Raw genomic sequence first — 22,320 nt, 5'->3', positions numbered from 1 at the left:
TTTCTTATTCTGTCCTTTGAGTTTTCTGTCTTCCATCTACCCATATATGCTTTCCTTTTATAACCTTTCCATTTTTTTGTACTTCCTCCAAATTTTAGACACAGCTGAGTGGAAAAAATCAACATCTTTTGTGTGAACTGTGTCAGATTTTCTTCTCGAGAAAGCTTTATAATCCTTTCCATTGTTTTAACTGACAGCTCTCTTATTAGGGCCATTTTTCCTTTTAATGAGCCTGGTGCAATTTTGCATGTTTAGCTTTTGCAGAATTTGTTTTAGTAAAGCAGACTACACAGTGAAGCAGGGAAAGTTGGCAAGCATAGTGATTTGAGTAAGTTTGACATGGGCTAAATTTAGATTGGGAGCGCAGGTCAAAGCATCCCCAAAACTGGAGCATTTGTGGGTGTTTCGGCTCTGCAGTGTTTAGTATTGTCGAGAGACAGACTTCCTGTATTGGGGTCATGGGCCACGCAATCAACAGTATCTATCAAAAATGGCTCAAGGAAGGAACAGTGGTGAACCATGGGTCATGTAGCCTCTTTCAGTAGTATAATGCCCCCTGCAACAAAGCAAAAGTGGTTCAGGAATGGTTTGAGGAGCATAACAACAAGTTTGAGGTGTTGACTCAGCCTAAATTTCAAAGATGTTAGTCCAATCAAACATCTGTGGGATGTGCTGGACAAACAAGTTGGATCCATGTAGGCCCCACCTCACATCTTACAAGGCTTAAAGGATCTACTGGTGACATCATGGTGCCAGATACCACAGCAAACCATCAGAGGTCTAGTGGAGTCCATGCCTCGATGGGTCAGGGCTGTTTTGGCAGCAATAAGGGAGACCACAACACAGGTCGTGGTCATAATGTTATTCCTGATTGGTATATTTAAGATTTGTTCTTTTGCTACAAAGCTGAGCTGAATAAACGTCCTGAATGCATCAGTAGAAAATCTACATGACATTAAATTCAAACTTAAGCAGCACCAGAGGAGCAGCTGGCGTTGAGGTTAGTTTAGGGTGACCAACCGACGTCCACTCTTCACGTTCTGTCCGGGACGTCCGGGGGATTTTCGAGATTGATGAAAATGTTTTTCCTATAGTCCGACAGAGGACCCATGTGTTTGAAGTCATCCCTGAACTGCTGCTTTGTGAGCGCTTGTTCTGCGCTCACAGACGGGACAGACCATGCGCAGCAACACGCCTAATGATGTTTAAAAGATGCCAAAGCGCAAGTGCATCATTTCAGATGAACTGCAAAAGAAATTTCCCTCTTACCGGCCCAGTACTGGTAATTTTTCTTGTGCAGATGAGGCATTATCTCTGTCCCATTATTTAATTCCAGAGGCTTTTAAGGGTTTGTTTGTTTTTTGCGCTCGTTGGCTTGGCATATGCCTGTAAGACATTTTTTGTCCACACGTAAACGGCGTTTCAAATCACCGAAAACTGAGATTTTTTTTAAAACTCCTGCCAGGTTGGAGATTTTCGAAAACTCAGTTTTTGCCTTTATGTGTGGACGAGGAATACAGAGTTCATCACGCAACGTCAAAGGTATGTGCCTTTTTTCACTCTGCGCCACATTACTGTTTACATGAGAGGAATTTCGTCATCATCAATACATTTTTCAAAAAAATGCCTCTCTGTGCAAAATGGGTTCAAAAACATAAACAACTGTGGGATACTGTTTGTCTGTGATTTGGACAGGGGGAACAAATTGTGGCAGGATTATTTGTATCCCACAGTAACTTTACTGTATAAAGAGCTAACATCTCTAAAATGTCAGGAGTAGTTAGTCCACTAAAAATCAAGAATGTGGGATACTGTTCGTCTGTGATTTGGAGAGCCCAGCGTGTCCTTCCGACGCAGGGAAAACCAATTCTGCCGGGGAGACCTACCCTGGCAGTTGTGCAAGTGAAGCCAAAGGGAAGATATGCTGCACCATATTTTCTGGTATTTGGCGATGCCTCATCCTCAGCTTTGCATTCGTGTGGGAGCCCCGCAGAAAACCTGTCCATTATGCTAGCAGTGTCTAAGCTTCTTTTTTTTTTTTTTTTTTTTATTAATTCCCCCACCACCACCACCACCACCAATGGCTCTGCCCCTCTAGCAACTATGTGCAGGTTAAATAAGCTTAAACAGTGTGGTAACCCTACTTGCAACAGGATGTTGCATAAGCTGGCATTGAGTAAGTTGATCTGCAGAGACCATGGCTCAGTTTGGCTTTTGGGCAGTCTGAATAAACATTTCCATCCACTAACGCTCCATTTTATGAACTATTTTGCACTTTCCCCATTGAGCTTCAAGTTAACACCAATTTATCTATGACTTTTCTCAGAGGGTTTCCGTTTAAAATACTCCACCTGCAGCTCGTAGTGATCTATAGGGGACTATGTAGCTGCTGCTTGGGCTTAAAGGACATTTCAAAGACTATAACTTACAAGAGGAAGGAGAGGAAAGACAACCTGAGACATTTCACTACTGGAGATCTCAAAAGCCAAGCCAACCCCTAAATTAATTTACAGTCAGTGGCAACTGAAAACAAGCTTCGAGGCTTGTACAGTCACACCAGCAGCAGGTTCACTGCTCTCAGCCTCGCATTTTATCTGTGAGCTGCAGGGATCCACATCCTCAGAATGAAATGACTTGTTGATGGGTGCTCCACCCGCTGCACACACACTCTTTATCTGAGCATCAGCAGAGCAGACGCTAACAGAAACAACCCCTACTAAGCAAACACCACTTACACACGCACAACCCAACATGAACATCTGCTGTCATTGTGACTGTTAATTTGTGATGTTGTCAAGCACATCTTTCCTCACCAGATACTCCTGCTACCCATCCTGCACTCATCAAAAAGAGGTCTGTGTGGCTACTCACTGTCAGTTGCTGTGATGCAACTAACGGCATTTATGTGGACGTCACTTGAGCATGTGTGTGGCTGCATTACAAGTAGACTTTTTGCATTTATATTTCACATTTATCTCGGCTGAGTCATTTTCAACACTATATCCTTTGAAGCATTACATAATTACAATTGTGAGGCACTTATTTATTTATATTTACATTACATTTTATCCATTTTTTCTTAGTGCTAGAAACAGCCTGCCAAAATGAGCACACCCTCTCATCCATAGGTTTTCAGTAGTGTAGTTCAGTGACTTGAAGCTGCTGGTAATGTGACAGACGCCACCTAGTAGGCAGTTCTCCGTCTCTCAAAGTGTCCACACCCTTAATATTCCATAACTTTAAGCCTTAATACAATTTAAAAATATAAGTTAGTATATATCTCTGTCTCTCTGTATTCTGGTAGCTGGGATAGGCTCCAGCCCCCTCACAATCCTGAAAAGGATAAGTGGAAGACAATGGATGGATGGAGTAAGTGTGCAGAAATTCCCTATACTGTACAGCCATCATGAAGGTGAAAATTTGATTTTAACATGAGAATCTAGAGAATCTATGAGGATTGATACACTGGAGTGACCTCAAGTAGCCATTCAAAGAACCCGCTACCTGAGGTGTCCATCTGTTTTTCCTTTTTAAAAATTTAAAAACAAAATTAAAGCTAAAAGCTATTTATTAGTGTAAATTACTTCTACAGCATGCTTCCCCACACCCCCTACCAGTCGCGGCAGTGTTTGTTGATCACTTTACTACTGTCAATATGTTAATCATTTTTATAGAGATTGTTTACAGTTCCAATCATAAGTGGAAACAAAAGGACTTGGAAACACTAAAATAATGCTGCTTACACATGACAAGTCAGCATTAATAACAACACATAATGCAAAGGACATTATAGTGCAGAATGAGTACTTTGATTTTTCTGAATAGTTACGGTAAGTAGGGCTGGTGTTCTGTTCTTCCTTTTACTTAACAAAAATGATATTTTATCACTCTTCCTCCATCAGTTGATGGTTTGGTTTGCAGAACTACTACGGATAGAAGATGGTGTCACTGACCTGCAGTTCATCCCCAGTGGAGGTTTCAACCTTTCTTCCTGTGAATGAGAAACAGCTGAAATGAGACTCAGAGAGTAGGTGTGTGTTTCAAGGAACCTACAATGCAGAAGCATTGCACAAGAAAGAGAGTGCTGTCAAAAATATCACATTATGGAGGAGAAGTGACTGTTTTTAAACCATTTCCTTCCTCAATCCAGTTTCAGAGCATTAAAAGTATTGAGTAATACTTAGTTGCAAAAGCATTGCATATTACATTATTTAAAAAGTGATTTGGGTGTCTGCAATTAGTTGGAGGTTTATTTTCCTTGACGCCAAATGTATTCATCCATAGCTAATGTGGTCATCTGACACTGTCAAAATATCACAGCAGAGAGAAAAAAAACAAGGCATGGGCAGCAAATGAGAGTGAATGCAGCCCTGACGTGATGGCTGGGTGATGAAAGAGGAGAAGCTATTTTTAGATGAGGGTGTCAGAGGAGAGGGAGGAGGTGGGGGCATGGGGGAAATGGAAGTGATGCGGGTCCAGGGATCAAAGTGATGGCGCTGCTGTAGCTGGAGTTAGTTGTGGCATTTCTCAAATTGTTCTGCTTTCCTGCGCATTCGTAAATGACGGCAATGCATCACCGCCTGAGGAGGGAGGGGAGCTAATCAGTGTTCTCAGCACTCACCTGAGCCTCTGCTTAGTTCATGTCAGTCTTTGCCATGCTGTTTAGTGCACTTAAACAATGGCACAGAGCTGCAGCTACAAACAAAACAAACACAAGTTGAAAACTGCTAATTTTTTTTCCTTTGGGCAGAATATTAATCACTGCCACAGACTGAATATAAAAAAAATAACTTTAGATGCGGCCCCATGTTCAACTGTAACGACTTCATGAAATGAAAGATCTCATAAAAAGTGTCATTTAACCAGCTGACAAACAGCTGAACTGTTAACATTCTTTTGGATATATACAGAGACATATACACTCATCAGCTACTTTGTTAGGAACATGTGTTCAACTGCTTGTTACCACAAATATCTAATCATCACTAGAGTATACAGAGAACGATCTGAAAAAGACAAAATGACCAGTTAGCAACAGTTTTCTGAGTGAAAATACAATAGTGATGCTACAGGTCAGAGGAGAATGACTATAGAGTAACTGAAATAACCAGTTGTTATAATCGGGGTATGCAAAAGAGCATCTTTGAACCTACAACATGGTAAATATTGAAGCAGATGAGCTACAGCAGAAGGCCACACCTGTGCCAATCCCATCAGCTAAGAACAGAAAACACGAGTTCACACAGAGTTGTCAACACTGGACAACAGAAGCAGGGCCATAACCAGGGTTTAGAAAGTAGTTTCTTTTAATTGGTTACCTAAAATCTAAATCTTTAACGTTAGATAGTGACATTTGGAGTTGATGTAAAATTGCATACATTTTTCTTTAGTCCTGAATGTTAAATGTGGCTCTCACTTATGGTTAAGAAGTTACAAAGGTTCAAAAATGCTGACAAAAAAGGTGACCAAACCAACAAATTTCAGCTCACTGTGTTCAAAATCACAGAGTGATTTTTTTATGGATTGACCCTACAGCAGGGGTGGCGAACTCCAGGCCTCGAGGGCCGGTGTCCTGCAGGTTTTAGATATCACCCTGGGTCAACACACCTGAATCAAATGATAAGTTCATTACCAGGCCTCAGGAGAACTTCAAGACATGTTGCTGAGGTAATTTAGTCATTAGAATCAGCTGTGTTGGATCAAGGACACATCTAAAACCTGCAGGACACGGGCCCTCAAGGCCTGGAGTTTGACACCCCTGCCCTACAGTAAATTATTGACATACACTACCAGTCAAAGGTTTGGAAACACCTTCTCATTTAATGGTTTTTCTTTATTTTCATGACAATTTACATTGTAGATTCTCACTGAAGGCATCAAAACTATGAATGAACATGTGAATTATGTAGTTAACAAACGAGCGTGAAATAATTCAAAACATGCTTTGTATTTTACATTCTTCAAAATAGCCATCCTTTGCTTTGATTACTGCTTTGTATTCTGTTAGCATTCTCTCCATGAGCTTCATGAGGTAGTCACCTGAAATGGTTTTAAGCAGCCTTTCAGTTCCCATAAATGCTGAGCCTTTTTGCCTTCACTCCGGTCCATCTCATCCCAAACCATCTGGGTTTAGGTCGGGTGACTACAGATGCTAGGCCATAGTGGCTGTAGCTCAGGAGGTAGAGCAGGTCAGCTGCTGATCGGAAGGTTGGTGGTTCAATCCCTGGCTCCCCCAGTTTGCATGCCAAATATCCTTGGGCAAGATACTAACCCCAACTTGCTCTCCAATGCATCCAGAGTATGAATGATAGTTAGAAAAGCGCTCACCGTATAGATAATAGGGTGAATGCAGTGTGTTGTATAGAGCGCTTTGAGTACTCCAGGAGAGTAGAAAAGCGCCATATAAAAATATGTCTGTGAAGGTTCTCAGTCATCCAGGTCATTGTAGTCAAAGGAGCTTGCAAAGAAAAGCGTCTGGACTTCTTTAAGTTACTTGAAGACGTTTCACCTCTCATCCGAGAGGCTTCTTCAGTTCTAAGGTCAAATGGTGGAGAGTCCCAGATATAAACCTGGTGGGAGTGTCCCCCCACAGAGGGACAAAAGGACCCCCTGATGATCCTCTAATCGCCTGAGCCAAGGTGTGGAACTGGGTGTGGGTCCCAATCAGCCAGAGTTTCGGGTGAGTTCATTGTGAAACCTGGCCCCACCTTATCATGCGAATTCCTGAGGTCAGATGGCCCAGGGTGTGAGTGGGCGTTAAGGCGTCTGGGAAGGGATCTCAAAACTGGATTATAGATGGCAGAGAGTTGGTGTCGTAAACCACCGCCTCTGTTCAAAGATGGTCGCTCACAGTGGACATAGATGGCTTCTTTCACTCCTCTTTCAAACCATCTGTCCTCTCTGTCCAAAATGTGAACATTGGCATCCTCGAAAGAGTGTCCTTTATCCTTAAGATGCAGATGGACAGCTGAATCTTGTCCTGTGGAGGTGGCTCTTCTGTGTTGTGCCATGCGCTTGTGAAGTGGCTGTTTGGTCTCTCCAATGTAGAGGTCTGGGCATTCCTCGCTGCACTGTACGGCATACACCACATTGTTAAGTCTGTGTTTTGGCGTTTTGTCTTTCGGGTGAACCAGTTTTTGTCTGAGTGTGTTGCTGGGTCTGAAGTACACCTGAAGAAGCCTCTCGGATGAGAGGTGAAACGTCTTCAAGTAACTTAAAGAAGTCCAGACGCTTTTCTTTGCAAGCTCCTTTGACTACAATGACCTGGATGACTGAGAACCTTCACAGACATATTGCCGTACATTTTGGGAGGAACACCCTTCAACTGGTGCGGGAGTATGAAAGGGAATCAAGGAAACTAGCGGATTATAGGAACCATCTCCGTTTCAACCTAAGATGCAGACAAACCAGAGTTGTTCCTAAGAGCCTGCGCCTTGGATCCACTGTCAGGGGATACAGAGCAGACTTGATTCTACAGAGAGCGCAAATTCACCTTTTAAGTGAAAGGATAAGACAGGTCCATTTCACCATAGATGCCCTCCAGATCAAGATCAGCCAGACTCTGCAGGAACTGGAAACCCTTCTACCCTCTCCAATCTTAGAAGAGGTTTACAAGTTTGTGGACAAGGCTCAGCGGGCCCAACACTCGAAAGGAAAAGAAAGACAACGCAGGAAATTTCACACCTTGCTTTCAAAAACACACACTCCTCATTCTGAATCTGAACCTACACAACCCATAGAAGAAAACACATCTGAAGACAGTCAGGAGAAATGGGTTAAGAACTTTTCAGACAGGAATCTCACTGAACCTGAAAAGAGAGTATTAGCCAAAGGTCTCAATTTTGCCATTTCTGCACAACAGTTGCCCATAGTGGACCTCATCACAGCCACAGAATCTGCCATACGGATTAATAAATTATCACAGACAGAAGCAGAGCAAATCAGGATGAAAGTCTCAGCCACCCTCTCCAGTGCCAAAGTCCCTCCGTCCAACCTCACAATACAGGAAAAGAAGGCCGTCGCTTCCCTGAGCAAAGACCACAACATCACTGTTTTACCAGCGGATAAGGGAAGATGCACCGTGGTCCTAAACACTACAGATTACCATACAAAGATCACTACTCTCCTCAGTGACAACAATACCTACGAAGCCTTAAAGCGAGACCCCACAAGCAGCTACAAAAAGAAAGTTATAGCTTGCCTTCAAGACTTGGAAAAGGACAAAATCATTGACCGCCTTACTTACCACCGCCTTTACCCAGGGGATGCCATACCCTGCATTTACGGACTTCCAAAAATCCACAAGGAAGCTGTCCCACTCAGACCCATAGTCAGTAGCATAAACTCAGCCACTTATAACATTGCAAAACACCTTGCTACCATCCTTGCTCCTCTCGTGGGGAACACCCCACACCACATCAAGAACTCCACCGACTTCACTGACAAGGTCCAGAAACTTACCCTGGATCCAGATGAAACCATGGTGTCCTTTGATGTAGTCTCTCTCTTCACGTGCATACCCACCACGGAGGCCGTGGAGACTGTCAGAAAACGACTACAAGAAGACAACTCCTTGGAGGACAGGACCAACTTCACACCCGATCAGATTTGCACACTGTTAGACCTCTGCCTCACCACTACATATTTCAAATACAACGAAGGCTATTACAGACAAAAACATGGCTGTGCCATGGGCTCCCCCGTGTCACCTATTGTAGCCAACCTTTACATGGAGGAAGTGGAAAGGAAGGCTCTTGGCTCTTTCAAAGGAAGAGTACCCAGCCACTGGTACAGATATGTAGACGACACCTGGGTCAAAATCAAGACACAAGAAGTGGAATCCTTCACTGCGCACATCAACGCTGTGGATAAAAACATCAAGTTCACCAGGGAAGACACAAAGGACGACTGTTTGCCTTTCCTGGACTGCGCTGTGCACATTGAAGAGAATGGCAACCTCAACATCGAAGTTTACCGGAAGCCCACACACACGGACCAGTACCTCCTGTTTGACTCCCATCACCCTCTGGAACACAAACTGGGAGTAATTAGGACCCTACACCACCGGGCAGAACATGTTCCCTCTAAGCCTGAAGGGAAAAAGAAGGAACACACACATGTAAAGGAAGCACTCAAAACGTGCGGCTATCCTAAATGGGCGTTCTTAAAGTCAGCAAAGAGGCACAGAAAAGAAGATCAGACACCAGCGAAGGAGGATAAGAAGGACAGACGCAACAACATTGTCATCCCCTATGTAGCCGGTGTATCAGAGAAACTCAGGAGGGTTTTCTCCAAGCATGACATCCCGGTGTACTTCAGACCCAGCAACACACTCAGACAAAAACTGGTTCACCCGAAAGACAAAACGCCAAAACACAGACTTAACAATGTGGTGTATGCCGTACAGTGCAGCGAGGAATGCCCAGACCTCTACATTGGAGAGACCAAACAGCCACTTCACAAGCGCATGGCACAACACAGAAGAGCCACCTCCACAGGACAAGATTCAGCTGTCCATCTGCATCTTAAGGATAAAGGACACTCTTTCGAGGATGCCAATGTTCACATTTTGGACAGAGAGGACAGATGGTTTGAAAGAGGAGTGAAAGAAGCCATCTATGTCCACTGTGAGCGACCATCTTTGAACAGAGGCGGTGGTTTACGACACCAACTCTCTGCCATCTATAATCCAGTTTTGAGATCCCTTCCCAGACGCCTTAACGCCCACTCACACCCTGGGCCATCTGACCTCAGGAATTCGCATGATAAGGTGGGGCCAGGTTTCACAATGAACTCACCCGAAACTCTGGCTGATTGGGACCCACACCCAGTTCCACACCTTGGCTCAGGCGATTAGAGGATCATCAGGGGGTCCTTTTGTCCCTCTGTGGGGGGACACTCCCACCAGGTTTATATCTGGGACTCTCCACCATTTGACCTTAGAACTGAAGAAGCCTCTCGGATGAGAGGTGAAACGTCTTCAAGTAACTTAAAGAAGTCCAGACGCTTTTCTTTGCAAGCTCCTTTGACCGCCATATAAAAACCAGTCCATTTACCATGCCATCTGACGCAGCACTCCATCACTCTCATTCTTGGTCAAATAGCCCTTACTCAGCCTGGAGGTGTGTTTGGGGGTCATTGTCATGTTGAAAAATAAATGAGGGTTAACTAAATGCAAACCAGGACGCTGTGGTAGCCATGCTGAATCAGTGTGCCTTCAATTTTTTCATCATTGTCACCAGCAAAGCACCCCCGCACCATCACACCTCCTCCTCAATACTTCACAGTGGGAACCATGCATGTAGAGACCATACATTCACCTTGTCTATGTTGCACAAAGACACAGCGGGTGGAACCAAAGCTCTCAAATTTGGACTCATCAGACCAAACACAGCTTTCCACTGGTTTAATGTCCAGTCTTTGTGTTTCTTGGCCCAAACAAATCTCTTCTATTTGTTGCTTTTCCTTAGTAGTGGTGTCTTAGTAGCTATTAGATCATAAAGGCTCATTTGCGTTGTCTCCTCGGAACAGTTGATGTGGCTGCTACTGGAAGTCTGTTTGGCATTTATCTGGGCTGTAATCTGAGATGATGTTAACTTGCAATTTCTGAGGCTTCAGTCTCCAGAGACTGAAGAAGTCACTTGGATGAGTGAACAAACGTTTCTCCCACTGAAAACACTATGTCCAAATGAACAGAATCAACCTTTTGGGGTTTATTTACCTGGATGATTGAGCATGCATCAAGTCACACCATTGAATGAAAATAATGTTATTGGTTTTTTATGTCATTATTATTCTCTGCGTGGAATTTATATAGAGTTAAAAAGACTATATAATAAATGCAATAGATTAATAAACGGTGGTATTTCCAAATGAAATTGAGCAAAGTAGCAGTATGAGGTAGTGTGCAGTTTGGTTTTCCCCTTGTTTCTAGTTATTCTATAAATATAACTTCTGCTTATTTTTGTGCTCACATAAGCACAAATCTTCAAGTGTTACATTAGTGATTAACACGACACAACAGTATGAATAAAATACTACAGAAGCAATTGAAAGAAATGCTTAAAGGAGAAATTCACATAGCATGGAAATCACAGCACATACAATGCACACAGTTAGTACAAAACTACTAATATAAAGATAGAAAGTTAAAGCAAGTCTACAAATCAGCATTACATTTCAGATGTAATAAAAAGAGACTAGGTGTCAAGGGTCCCAGAGGCCAGTACATGGGAGTGGACCAAATGCAGGCACAAACAGAACAGTGTTAAGGTTTTCAAAAGTTTTATTATAAACACAGAGATGAGCAATGACAAGACGTGAGTACTTGGTGGGGAATCTCGGACGTGGATGCACAGTAACAGAGGGAGAGTGTGGTTAGGACCTTGCTTTTCCTATATTCCTGAGAAGACGGCGGGAAGCCTCCTGGCAGGCAGGTGAGTTGTTTAACTTCCGAGGAGTTACACAGTGGCTTGACGAGGTTACTGAAGGCACAAAGTGATCAAGTTAAGCACATAGCATAAACATGGAATGAGGCCTGGTTACCACCATGAGGTAGCTGACAAACTGGTGAAGAACAGATGACAGAGGACTGGAGTGCACCGGCTTGACTTGGGAAAAGTAGAACATGGGATCTATGCGTATGGATGCAGGGAGTTTAAGTTTAACTGCCATAGGACTGATGACAGACTCGATTTCATAGGGTCCAATATAGCATGGGGCGAGCCTGTTGGAAAATTGCCTGAGGGGAATGTTCCTAGAGTAAAATTAGAGGCAGGTCTTCTTAGTCAATCCACGTAGCGGTGCTTTCAAACAACAACCTTTAGCAGCACCTCCCGAGTCCGAGTCCAAATGTGACGACAGCGTTGCAAGTGGTGTTGAACAGAAGTAGCAGCGAGATCAACCTCATTCTGAAGGAACAGGGGTGGATGATAACCTAGAGAGGCTTCAAAAGTCGAGAGACCAGTTGTAGATGAGGTAAGTGAATTATGTGCGTACTCTACCCAAGGAAGATGCAAAGAGCAGGTTACCGGGTTTAGTGTGGTGACACAGTGGAGGGCAAATTCAAATTCCTGGATGAGCATCTCAGTCTGGCTGTTGGATTGTGGGCGATATCCAGAGCTGAGGCTGACCTTGGCTCCAAGAACGGTGCAGAAGGTCTACTAAACCTGTGAAGTGAATTGAGGACTTCTGTCTGGGAGAATTTATGTAAGGAAACTGTGGAGACTGAAAATATGACCAACCAGGACCCTGGTAGTTTCAGAGGCAGAAGGGAGTTTGTCCAGAGCAATAAAATGGACTGACTTGAAAAACCTATTAAATATTGAAAGAATTACGGACTTCCTGGAGGAAGGCAGGTCGGTGACAGAATTAAATCGAATCTTGAGTGCTGTTCTTGCTTCATGCATAGATGGAGCAGGCGGCCACATAGTCTTTAACATCTCTTTCTGTTCCCCATCAAAAGTGGTGACACTTGATTAATGAAATAGTCCTACTTACACCTACTTACTTGGTGGTGTGAACCTAATGGATGACTGCTGAAAGGGCTGGAATGGGGACATAGCAGTGATTAGGTGGACTGGTACCTGGGTCAGGCTCATCCTGAAGAGCCTGGTGGATTGACGTCCCAGGAGACAAAGCCACCAAGAAGGTGGCAGGTAGGATGGTGGCAGTCTCGGGTGGGTCATTGTTGGTGGCAAACTGGCGGGACAAGGCATCAGGCTTGACATTTCTGGAGCCTGGGCAATAGGAAGTAGAGAAATAGAGAAAATGCAATAAAAAAAAAAAAAGCTAACGGGCTTGGCTGTCATTGAGCCTCTTGGCAGTTCTTAGTTAAGTTAGGTTCTTGTGATCAGTCCAAAGGGTAAATGGTTGTTCGGCTGCTTCTAATAGGTGACACCATTCCTCAATGGCTAATTTTACTGCAAACAGCTCTCAGTCGCCCACATCATAATTTCGCTTGGCTAGAGTGAGGCGACGTGAGAAGAATGCTGTAGCTTGGCTTGTGGCCCTGAACGCTGGGAGAGAAAGGCTCTAACTCCTGAATCTGAGGCTATTTCCACTATGAATGGTTTTGAGATGTCAAGGTGAATCAGAACGGGTTCCAAAGTGAACAAATGTTTCAATTCAATGAAGGCTGCTTCAGCTTCAGGAGACCAGAAATGGTCCTTGGTGGAGGTGAGGTGAGTGAGTGGTGCAGCTACCTAGCTGTAATTCCGAATGAAGTGACGGTATAAGTTAGCGAAAGTGGGCCATTCATTCACTGCTTGAATCTTTGCTGGGTCGGTCTTCACCCGTCTCCTGCCAGAATATAACCAAAAAAGGTTACTGAAGCAAAGTGGAACTCACATTTTTTTACCTTGAAATATAACCAATTTTCCAGGAGGCGTTGTCCCTCAATACATCATTAACTAGTGTCTGAAAAACCACAGGGGGCATTAGTGAAACAACATAACCAGATATTCGAAATGACTTAGGGCTGCGTTGAATGCACTCTTCCATTTATCCCCTCCCGGATGTGCATCAGGACAGTGGGAGAGTGTAGGGAGAGCAGTAACTAGTGAGAAGTTGATTTGCGGCTTACTTGCAGATAGAGAGTGTAAGGCTCTGGAGGGGGTAGCCGGGTGATCACAGACATCACTAAAAAAGAAAAGAAAATAGAAGTGCAAGGTTGCTGTTAAGATTTGAAAGCCTACAGATTAAGGGAAGAGGATGGTATACCTCGGTACAGGGCCATTAGCATTTGACCCACCTCCAAGCTTTAGAGGCTGACTAATATGCTGAAGTTGGGGTGACACGGAGCAGCAGTAGCAGGTAGGACAGAGATCACACCTACACTATATTGCCAATCCAAATCATTGTATTCAGGTGTTCCAATCACTTCCATGAGCTATGACTATTTCATTAATCATGGAAGTAAATTCCAGTGCGGATACTGTGATAGGAAGTCCAGTCATGAAATTCATGTGGGCTTCAAAATTAGCTCTCTGGATTGATGAATCCTGCCTCTCCATCAGGCAGTCTGATGGAGAACAGTACTTGCTTGACTGCATTGTTCCAAGTTTGGTGAAGGGTGTGTGTGTGCGGGGGGGGTTCCAGGATTTGGGCTTGGGCCCTTAGTTCCAGTGAATGGAACTGTTAATGTTTCAGCATACCAACACATTTTGGACGATGTCATACTCCCAACTTGAAATTTTCTCCATACATTTATGCATTCATTGTATAAAACATGGACGTAGCCACCAGGACCAAACTCAACATTTGTCTATTAGCCACCACCAAGTTGTTTTTTGTTTTTCAAACCAGAAGTGACTACATATGGATAAAAAATTGCTGTGCTAGCAAGCTTGGTTGGGAAACTGCATGGATAGTAGAGGTGGGAATCACCATACATCCCACGATACAATATTATCACAATACTTAACGCACAATATGATATTATTGCAATTTTTTAAAATATTTTGCGATATTCAGATTCTGTACACAAAGGTAAACTTTATCAATATTCATTTTATCTAATATCAAAGTCTCGCACTCAGTCTTTCTCTCATTTCAGTCAGTTTTATTGTTGACAAACTGAACGGTTTGTATTACAGTCTAGTCCATCTTAACTGAATGCAACCATCTGGTACAATTATAGCTATTCTGAACTATGCAATTTATGAAAACTATGCAGCCCCTTCAGCAACTGAAGAATTTGAAAGTAAATTAAAACAAAATATAATTTTACATTAAATAAAAAAGTTTTAAACTTAAACTAAACTTAAATTAAAATAAGTAAACTGTCATGTTTATTGCTGCCAAAAAAAAGTTAAACACATTTGGACAGTGAAGGAATGTCAGGATTCTTGCTCAGAAAAAGGATCAACATGCTCTGAAGTCAGAGCACAAAAACCTTTTTTGTAACAAAATATCGATTTCTGCTGTCCCTGTATTGATACATTATTAGCAAACAAAATATCATGATACTACACAGTATCGATTTTCCCCCCCACCCCTAATGGATAGGCTGTACAGATGCAACTCAGAGACAGACATATCAGCAGATTAGGGCTAGATAACAGACCAATAAAATAATCAATCACCAAAACTGAAGCACAAACTTCTACCACAAGCAAGCCTTAATGTTAGTCATATAGTCCATTACACAGCTCCAGAATGTAAAACCATTTACAGTAAAGGAGTCCAATTCAATGATGCACAGTTGCTCTAGCAGACTTTGGGACTATTTACAGTCAGCAATAAATGCCCTAACTATGTTTTAAAGAAAATTCACCCCACTCTGAGTTTTTATGAAGGAGTAAACTACCCATAAAGCATTTGTACCCATTTGTACCAGACTGTAAACATGTGTTTTAATACTGTAAAGTTGAACATTTGTGTAATGGGAGTCTATGCCAATCAACTCCCTTTTCGAGTCAGCCTCTAGTGGCTGCTAGAGGAACTGCAGTTCTTGCCAGTTGTGCATTTGCTTTTGTTCAGCTCCAGATGTTACTTCCAACTTTTCATCTAGTCCAACCAGGTGGTAAAAGCCTTCTTTTGTATCCACAATCATGGAACCCACAGGATCACCCTAAAGGCACCAAGGCACCTTGGATAGGGAAGTATTTTTCTTGGTGTTTAGTTGGTCTAACAACCTCATCCAAGTAGTAACAGGCATTTATTACAACAGGAAGATTTAAGGAGATAAAAGGCCAAAGGAAAATAAGACAGAACAGTAAAAATAAATTTCAATCTATATAACAAAACAGCTGTAATTGGTAAATGGACTGATTCTTATATAGCGCTTTTCTACTCTCCTGGAGTACTCAAAGCACTCTACACAATACGCCACACTCATCCATACAAATACACACCCTATGCTTCCTCAGTGCATCGGAGAGCAAGTGGGGGGTTAGCATCTTGCCCAAGGCATGCAGACTGGGGGAGCCAGGAATTAAACCACCAACCTTCCGATCAGTAGATGACCTGCTCTACCACCTGAGCTAAAGCCACCCCATAATTCTGTCTTGCAATCCTTATTTATGCCAAATGCAAAACAGAATGTTCATTGTATGCTTTGAGAAAACTGATTCACAGAGACTACTCTTAACTAAGTAGCAGAGTGTATCGAAAATCTATTGATTTTTCTGTGTCTCATTCGTACCCCTGAACCTGTGTGAATATTTAACAAGGACATAACGCCTCACTAGATCTGAACAAAGCTGGGGGACTGTTAATTAGTCTGAGTGCTTTCAATTCCCAGAACAATCCCCCCTCTCTAGCCTGCCAACTTGGTCTCAGATGTGTTCAGGGAACCATCAATTCACTGTAAACCCTAACAATGTCAGGCTACTTTGAATATTTCCTATATGTGTGTTTGTGTCAGCTGTGTAATAATAGGGGGGGGGGGGGGGGGGGGGTTATGTCAGTGAAATACTAACACCAGAATACAGAAATAGTTCTGAGTAAAAGTCCTCACATTTCACCAGCATAACTTTAGTAAACTAAAAAAACTAAAATCAAAACTAAAATGGCTTCTGTAATGGTATAATACCACATGTTTATTTGTTAATAAAGTAGCAACTGGTTCTATATTATTTTATGTCCAATTTATTCATTGGTTTCTGTCCCTCAGCTTGTCTCTAGTGTTGTTTGGCAAAACACTTTACTGTGTTCCTGGTAATAAAAATCAAATGCATTTGGATTGTTTCTTTATGTCTGTACTTTTATGGTTCTGCAAGGCAAAGAAACTGATAAATCCATGCCAGACAACATAGTTAGTTACAAAACAGCCAGGGATATTGGCTGTGTGCTCGTATAATCCCTGGGCTTGAGTGTGTGTGCACAAAAATGGAAGCAAGTGATGGTAGATTCATCACTGTGTGATTGTAGTGCTGAAAAAAAAACTGAGACAGATTTTTCAGTCGAAAACATAAAGGATGTTGCATGTGAATGCATGTAAAGCAAAACAGTGTTGCAAAAGTAGCCAGAAGAATTGTTGGTCTATTTGTGGTGCAGTGTTCATTATGACAGGCCGAGGTGATGGGAGGGGAGGGGAGTGACGGTGGAGACAGACAAAAAGGGCTTAATACAGGTGTCGTTCATTCACATCCAGCATCTCACGCTCTGGCAGTCTCCCACCTCAAAGCCCTGACTGCAAAGCCATGATCAGTGGGCTGGAATCCCTCTGTTTACGCTGCTAAAAATAGATTTCACACACTGTGACGACGTGGCATCTCGTGACAAGACCCCCCATCCAGCCTCCCCCTTCTTCCAAGACTCCCCAGCCACTCTCTTCCCACCTTACTGGTATGCAACTGTCACTCTGGCTACATGACACTTCACATTAAATCTTTGTAGACATAGGACAGGGAGGGAATGTGGCATATCCTTTGAAAGAAACGAAAAATTAAAACAGAGGAGGAGAACATGACAAGAAAAAAAGGAAGCGATAATGTGAATATCTAGAGATGACATAAAGAAAAAGAGAAAGGAAGAGTGAATGGATGGACGACAAGACAGGGAGAGAGAGGGAGGAGGAGAAGGAGCAAGTGGCAATCAATAATATGACTCATTCTTTCTGCAGTGGCTACTTCCTAACAGCATTCATTAAAGCAAACCTAATCATTTTGGCTAGATAATCAAATCCTGTGAGGCTCCATCTTCTTTCACTCCCTGCCACACACACACACTAACAAACACACTCAAATCATTCAAAATGAACCTAAAATGGGAGGAAATAGGACGAGCACATCCATAACCAGTATGCATCTGGCATTGGATCTGCTGATAGGAGTGATAACAAGCAGATGGGTTATTTGTTTGTGTTTTTTTTGTCCATGGCAGCAGCATAATAGTTCGAAACTTTTTTGGAAATCCAAAAACGTTTCGAACCATTATGCTGCTGCCATGGCCAAAAAAACATTCTCTGGCCTCCATTAATCTATCCATTTTTCTCCTTTTTCACAGGTGTAATGTAAAGGTGTATATGTGAGTGAGAGAGAGACAGCCAAAGAGAGATATATCATAATTCACTGATTAGCAAGAAAATAGACAAAAATGCCCAATTATGCAACAACAAGAAATACACAGAAAGCAATTAAAGTAGGTAACAAAAGATGTTAAAGAGACACATAGAGATACAATAACTAAGGAAAACACTGCAAAGAAATCAGAGCTTCCAAAAAGCTTCATGGAGGCAAAAAGAGACACAAACATACACACAGAGATAATATATATATTATATATATACACACACAGAACAAAAACAAATCCAAAGAGGTAAAAGCTATGAGAAGCAAAGGGTGTGCAAAGAAACAACAAACTGTTGCAGAGATTAAACACCTACAAGAACGCATAAAACAAAGTACAAAAAACACAAAACCATCTAATCAATCACGCATTTAATAAGAGAAGAAGAAGAAGACAAAAACCTGCAAAACAACGACAAGTAGACACAGAAAAACAGAGGGAAATGACCACAACAACGCACTAAACAACGATGATATGCAAAGCACCTACACAAAATGACCAAAAAGAGATGCAATCGAGAAAAAAGATAGTCACGAAGACCCACAAAATGACTGCAGATGGAAGGAGATCAACCCACAACACAACAGCAGCCATGGGGCAGCTCTTACAACGTTTTACATGTGTCTCCACAGGTGTCCCTCATGTCATGCAAGTTGCCACAGTAGACAGACTAACATCATTCCCCTCACACCACCGTCATAATATATGTAGACTATGCTGCTTAGCTGTTTTGCACTGCTTATGACGGACACCACCTGACCTCTGCAGCCCAAATCAATGCTGCCACAAATTAATTAAATTAAACGTTGCATCGCCTCCATTAGTGGAATTAATGAGAGATAGGAGCGTTAATTAGCAGTGACACCGTACAATCGGTCAACAACTGCGGCATCAGGGCGATCGGCGGCTCACCTGCAGTCACGGTCTGTCTGCAGACAACATATCGCGCACATCTCCGTACTTTTCAGAGGATTTTCAGAGGAGACAAGCCGGCTTACAGCGTTATCTTTCATATATTGTACAGTGAAGTGTTAGCGGTGTTCGTTCTGCTGATTTTCCCCCACAAACAGCGCTCATTCCCGGTGTGTTTCCGCCTGTCAAAGCTGCTGTCAACGCCACAGCGACCGTCCTGTTCGGGCTTTCCGCTGCAGCGCAGTGTGCTGCCGGTGGCTGCTGATAACATGCCGGGTAAATAGTAATAACAGAACAGGACATTTTTCTGCAGAGCAACAGAGGAGAAAGGCGTCCTCTAGTGGGTTACCTGCGCCAGCTGCGAAATTACTGCTGAAAGAGTGTTCAAGTAAGCAGGGGCGTTTCCAGGATTTCTTAAGTGGAGTGGCACGAGATCGACCAAGAACAAGGGGACCAGGACACCACAGTTTTGAAAATATGGGTATTTATATGAAGCCCTGTATTCTCATCCAGACAGTATTAGAACATCATTTTATATTTGACTTTTACAAAATGGTAAAATACAAAGTGTGCCACAGGTAGAAAGCAACATATTTCTTGGTGCCCACACTTCTTATCACTAACAGTATGAAATTTTAGCTGATGTGTAAGAATAGGGTTTAGACACAGTGAGTATGCTGCAAATAGATGAAAATTAAAAGGAGGACAGAAATAAAGGACATAGGAACCCTGCAAAAGTGAGAATGAATGGCACAGAGTATACGACTGTCAGGCCCCCATGGTGTGGACCGTGCTCCTAGTTAAACTCGGGAGGCATATAGGCATTTCCTCAGTGCTTAATTGTGGGATGGTGGTGCTTTGTAGATACAGTAATCCTAGCAACAGCAATCTAATCAGGCAAGCTAACCGATCTTTCATTAGTCTTAAATTACTGCCTGTTATTCATTGTATACAAAATAGAGTGAATCCTCAATGCCAGAATCTCCTCTTTGACACTAAACTTCTAGAGCAATTACCTCACTCTCTTAGGATATCATAAACTGATTTGATTGACTACAGTAAATAAATCTGATTTGACTGGCTGATTCCTGCCTCTGAAAATTGTAACTTTTCAGTACAAGCGGCACAAATCATTGGAACCAACATTTCTACAGTTCCGTTGAGCATCACATGATGCCACCCCATCATGCACGAGCTTTGAAGCCTGAAATGTATCGTGCTGCTATAGGTTTAGGTTGCCAGGGGCCTTTCCACAGTACACTGAGCACTTCCTCATAGAAGTGAGTTCTTTTTCCCCACCATCAACAAATGCATGCTCAATGGAGATCAACGGAGAGTCTCTCTCTAATATTGTAAGTTCTTTACCTGAGAATATAAAGTGCCTTGAGATACATTTTGTAAATAATACTGAATAACAGCCACTAGGCTATGCACATGATGAGGCATAAACAAAGAGAAATACTGGTTTATATTTAACAAAAAGCATAATTTATTGTGCAACAATATTACATTTCCAGTGAAGTTCATATCATTGTAGGAAAACCAGGACAACAAGGAAGCAGTGCAAGAACCTCCATGCACAAGCATCATTGAAAAACAGCTGACTCGAGTTTTGACTCTGTGGAAATGTGTGTGTGCTGGTTTCACTCGATTTTGGAATGGACCATTACTGTAAAATAATTTACAGACATAAAGCAAAAAAGCCACACAAAAAAACCCTGATTTGACTCAATTAAATATTTCCTTCAAGATCAATAAGTTTGGCCCAAAGCAAAAGATAAATAAGCAACAAATTGAAGAAAATTACCTTAACACATGTCAAATGGAAAAACATTCAAAACTTAAAAAACAAAAGAGCCACAACAAAAGAAAAAGAAAAAAAGGAGAAAAAAAAGGCAGTGATAGTTCCAAAGTGGATAAATGACTTTGCTGGAAACATTTGTTTTGATTGTTCACATTTACTCTAAAACATGAGCCGATTTAAAAATCTACTCCTGAATATGGCAAGTAAAGAATATTAATATTGATATTTCTGTGGCTAAAAAAGTAAACGACTGTACAAATCTGTGCTTTTCTAAAAAATATACTCCAAAAAATTGCTATATCTCTCATACATATACAAAATATCCCCGAGTAATAAGTAAGAGGTATAAAAAGATGCTGTGGAGTCACTGTACAGATGGGCTTATGGCACAGAAAAAGATGGGAGGACAATCAGTGCTGTGTATAAAACCAAGACACTAAGTTGTAGAATCAATACTAAAGTAAGAAGACAGACATTGCTATATGTTGGTCGAGGAACGGAGGACATGGAATCTCTTCAGGGTCATTCGGATGGATCCCAGCTCACGGTTCAGCCTCTCCAGACGATTCTCTAAAGCCACCTGAGGGTGGAAGTGGAGCAGAAAGTTCAGTGGCAGCCATTTCAAAAGTAAGTTAGCAGGTTCAATACATTAGTATCTGATTTAAGCAATTGTATTAACTCTAGCGATGTTGACCTGTCTGGGAGGTCCCAGCAGAAATTTTTTTAACTATTTTAACTGATCCCCCTCCCCTCTCCATAAAAGGTGGCTACGTGGAGAGGGTGTCCTCCTTTAAGTTCCTCGGTACCCACATTTCCGAGGACCTATCCTGGACAACTAACACATCAGCCCTGGTGAAGAAAGCCCAGCAGCGCCTCCATTTCCCGAGAGTTCTGAGATGGAACAGGCTGCAGACTGACCTACTAGTGTCCTTCTACCATGCCACAATCGAGAGTGTGCTGGTGCACGCCATCCCTGTGTGGTACGCTGGCTGCACAACAGCCGATAAGAAGAGACCCCAGAGGGTTATCAGAACTGCAGAGAAGGTGATCGGCTGACCACTCTTCACCCTGGTCTTCATTGCCAGCTCTAGATGTCTCTCGTGAGCCAGGGCAATTATAAAAGACCACCTCCATCCTAACCACCATCTATTCAACATCCTGCCCTCTGGAAAACGGTCGCAGCAGATGGCCGCCCCTCCCTGAGCCTGGTTCTGCTGGAGGTTTCTTCCTGTTAAAAGGGAGTTTTTCCTTCCCACTGTCGCCAAAGTGCTTGCTCATAGGGGGTCATATGATTTTTTGGTTTTTCTCTGTATCTATGAAGCGCCTTGAGGTGACTTTTGTTGTGATTTTGCGCTATATAAATAAAATTGAATTGAATTGGAATAAGGTTCAGATCCATCAGGTACAAAACCAACAGACTAAAGGACAGCTTCTACCCGTGGGCAGTCAGAAAAATAAATGCAAATTAAGAGTTTTTTTACAATCACTCTGTTGCTGCTACTTGCTATTTATTATGTTTCTGTGTGTGTATATGTGTGTGTGTGTGTGTGTGTGTGTGTGTGTGTGTGTGTGTGTGTGTGTGTGTGTGTGTC

The 22,320-nt window shown here is 42.5% G+C and overlaps 1 protein-coding gene across 3 annotated transcripts in view; it reads right to left on the bottom strand.

Annotated features, from left to right (window-relative positions):
• Positions 1 to 22,320, bottom strand: part of mphosph9 (M-phase phosphoprotein 9) — a 57,333-nt gene that overhangs the window by 9,536 nt on the left and 25,477 nt on the right. For 2 of the 3 annotated variants that reach the window (XM_085164581.1, XM_085164583.1), the window contains exons 24-25: positions 18,925 to 21,308; positions 3,954 to 3,991 (exon numbers count right to left, since the gene is read on the bottom strand). In XM_085164581.1, coding sequence (XP_085020707.1) covers positions 21,207 to 21,308 — 102 coding nt within the window. In that variant the 3' untranslated portion in view covers positions 3,954 to 3,991; positions 18,925 to 21,206. Of the gene's footprint in view, positions 1 to 3,953; positions 3,992 to 18,923; positions 21,309 to 22,320 lie in introns of those variants that run through there. The other variant, XM_085164582.1, reaches the window with a different exon arrangement.

The sequence above is a fragment of the Neolamprologus multifasciatus genome, chromosome 7, assembly GCF_963576455.1.
Source record: "Neolamprologus multifasciatus chromosome 7, fNeoMul1.2, whole genome shotgun sequence".
NCBI lineage: Eukaryota > Metazoa > Chordata > Actinopteri > Cichliformes > Cichlidae > Neolamprologus > Neolamprologus multifasciatus.
Note: the sequence above shows the minus strand (reverse complement) of the source record. Positions and strands in the feature narration are given on the sequence as shown.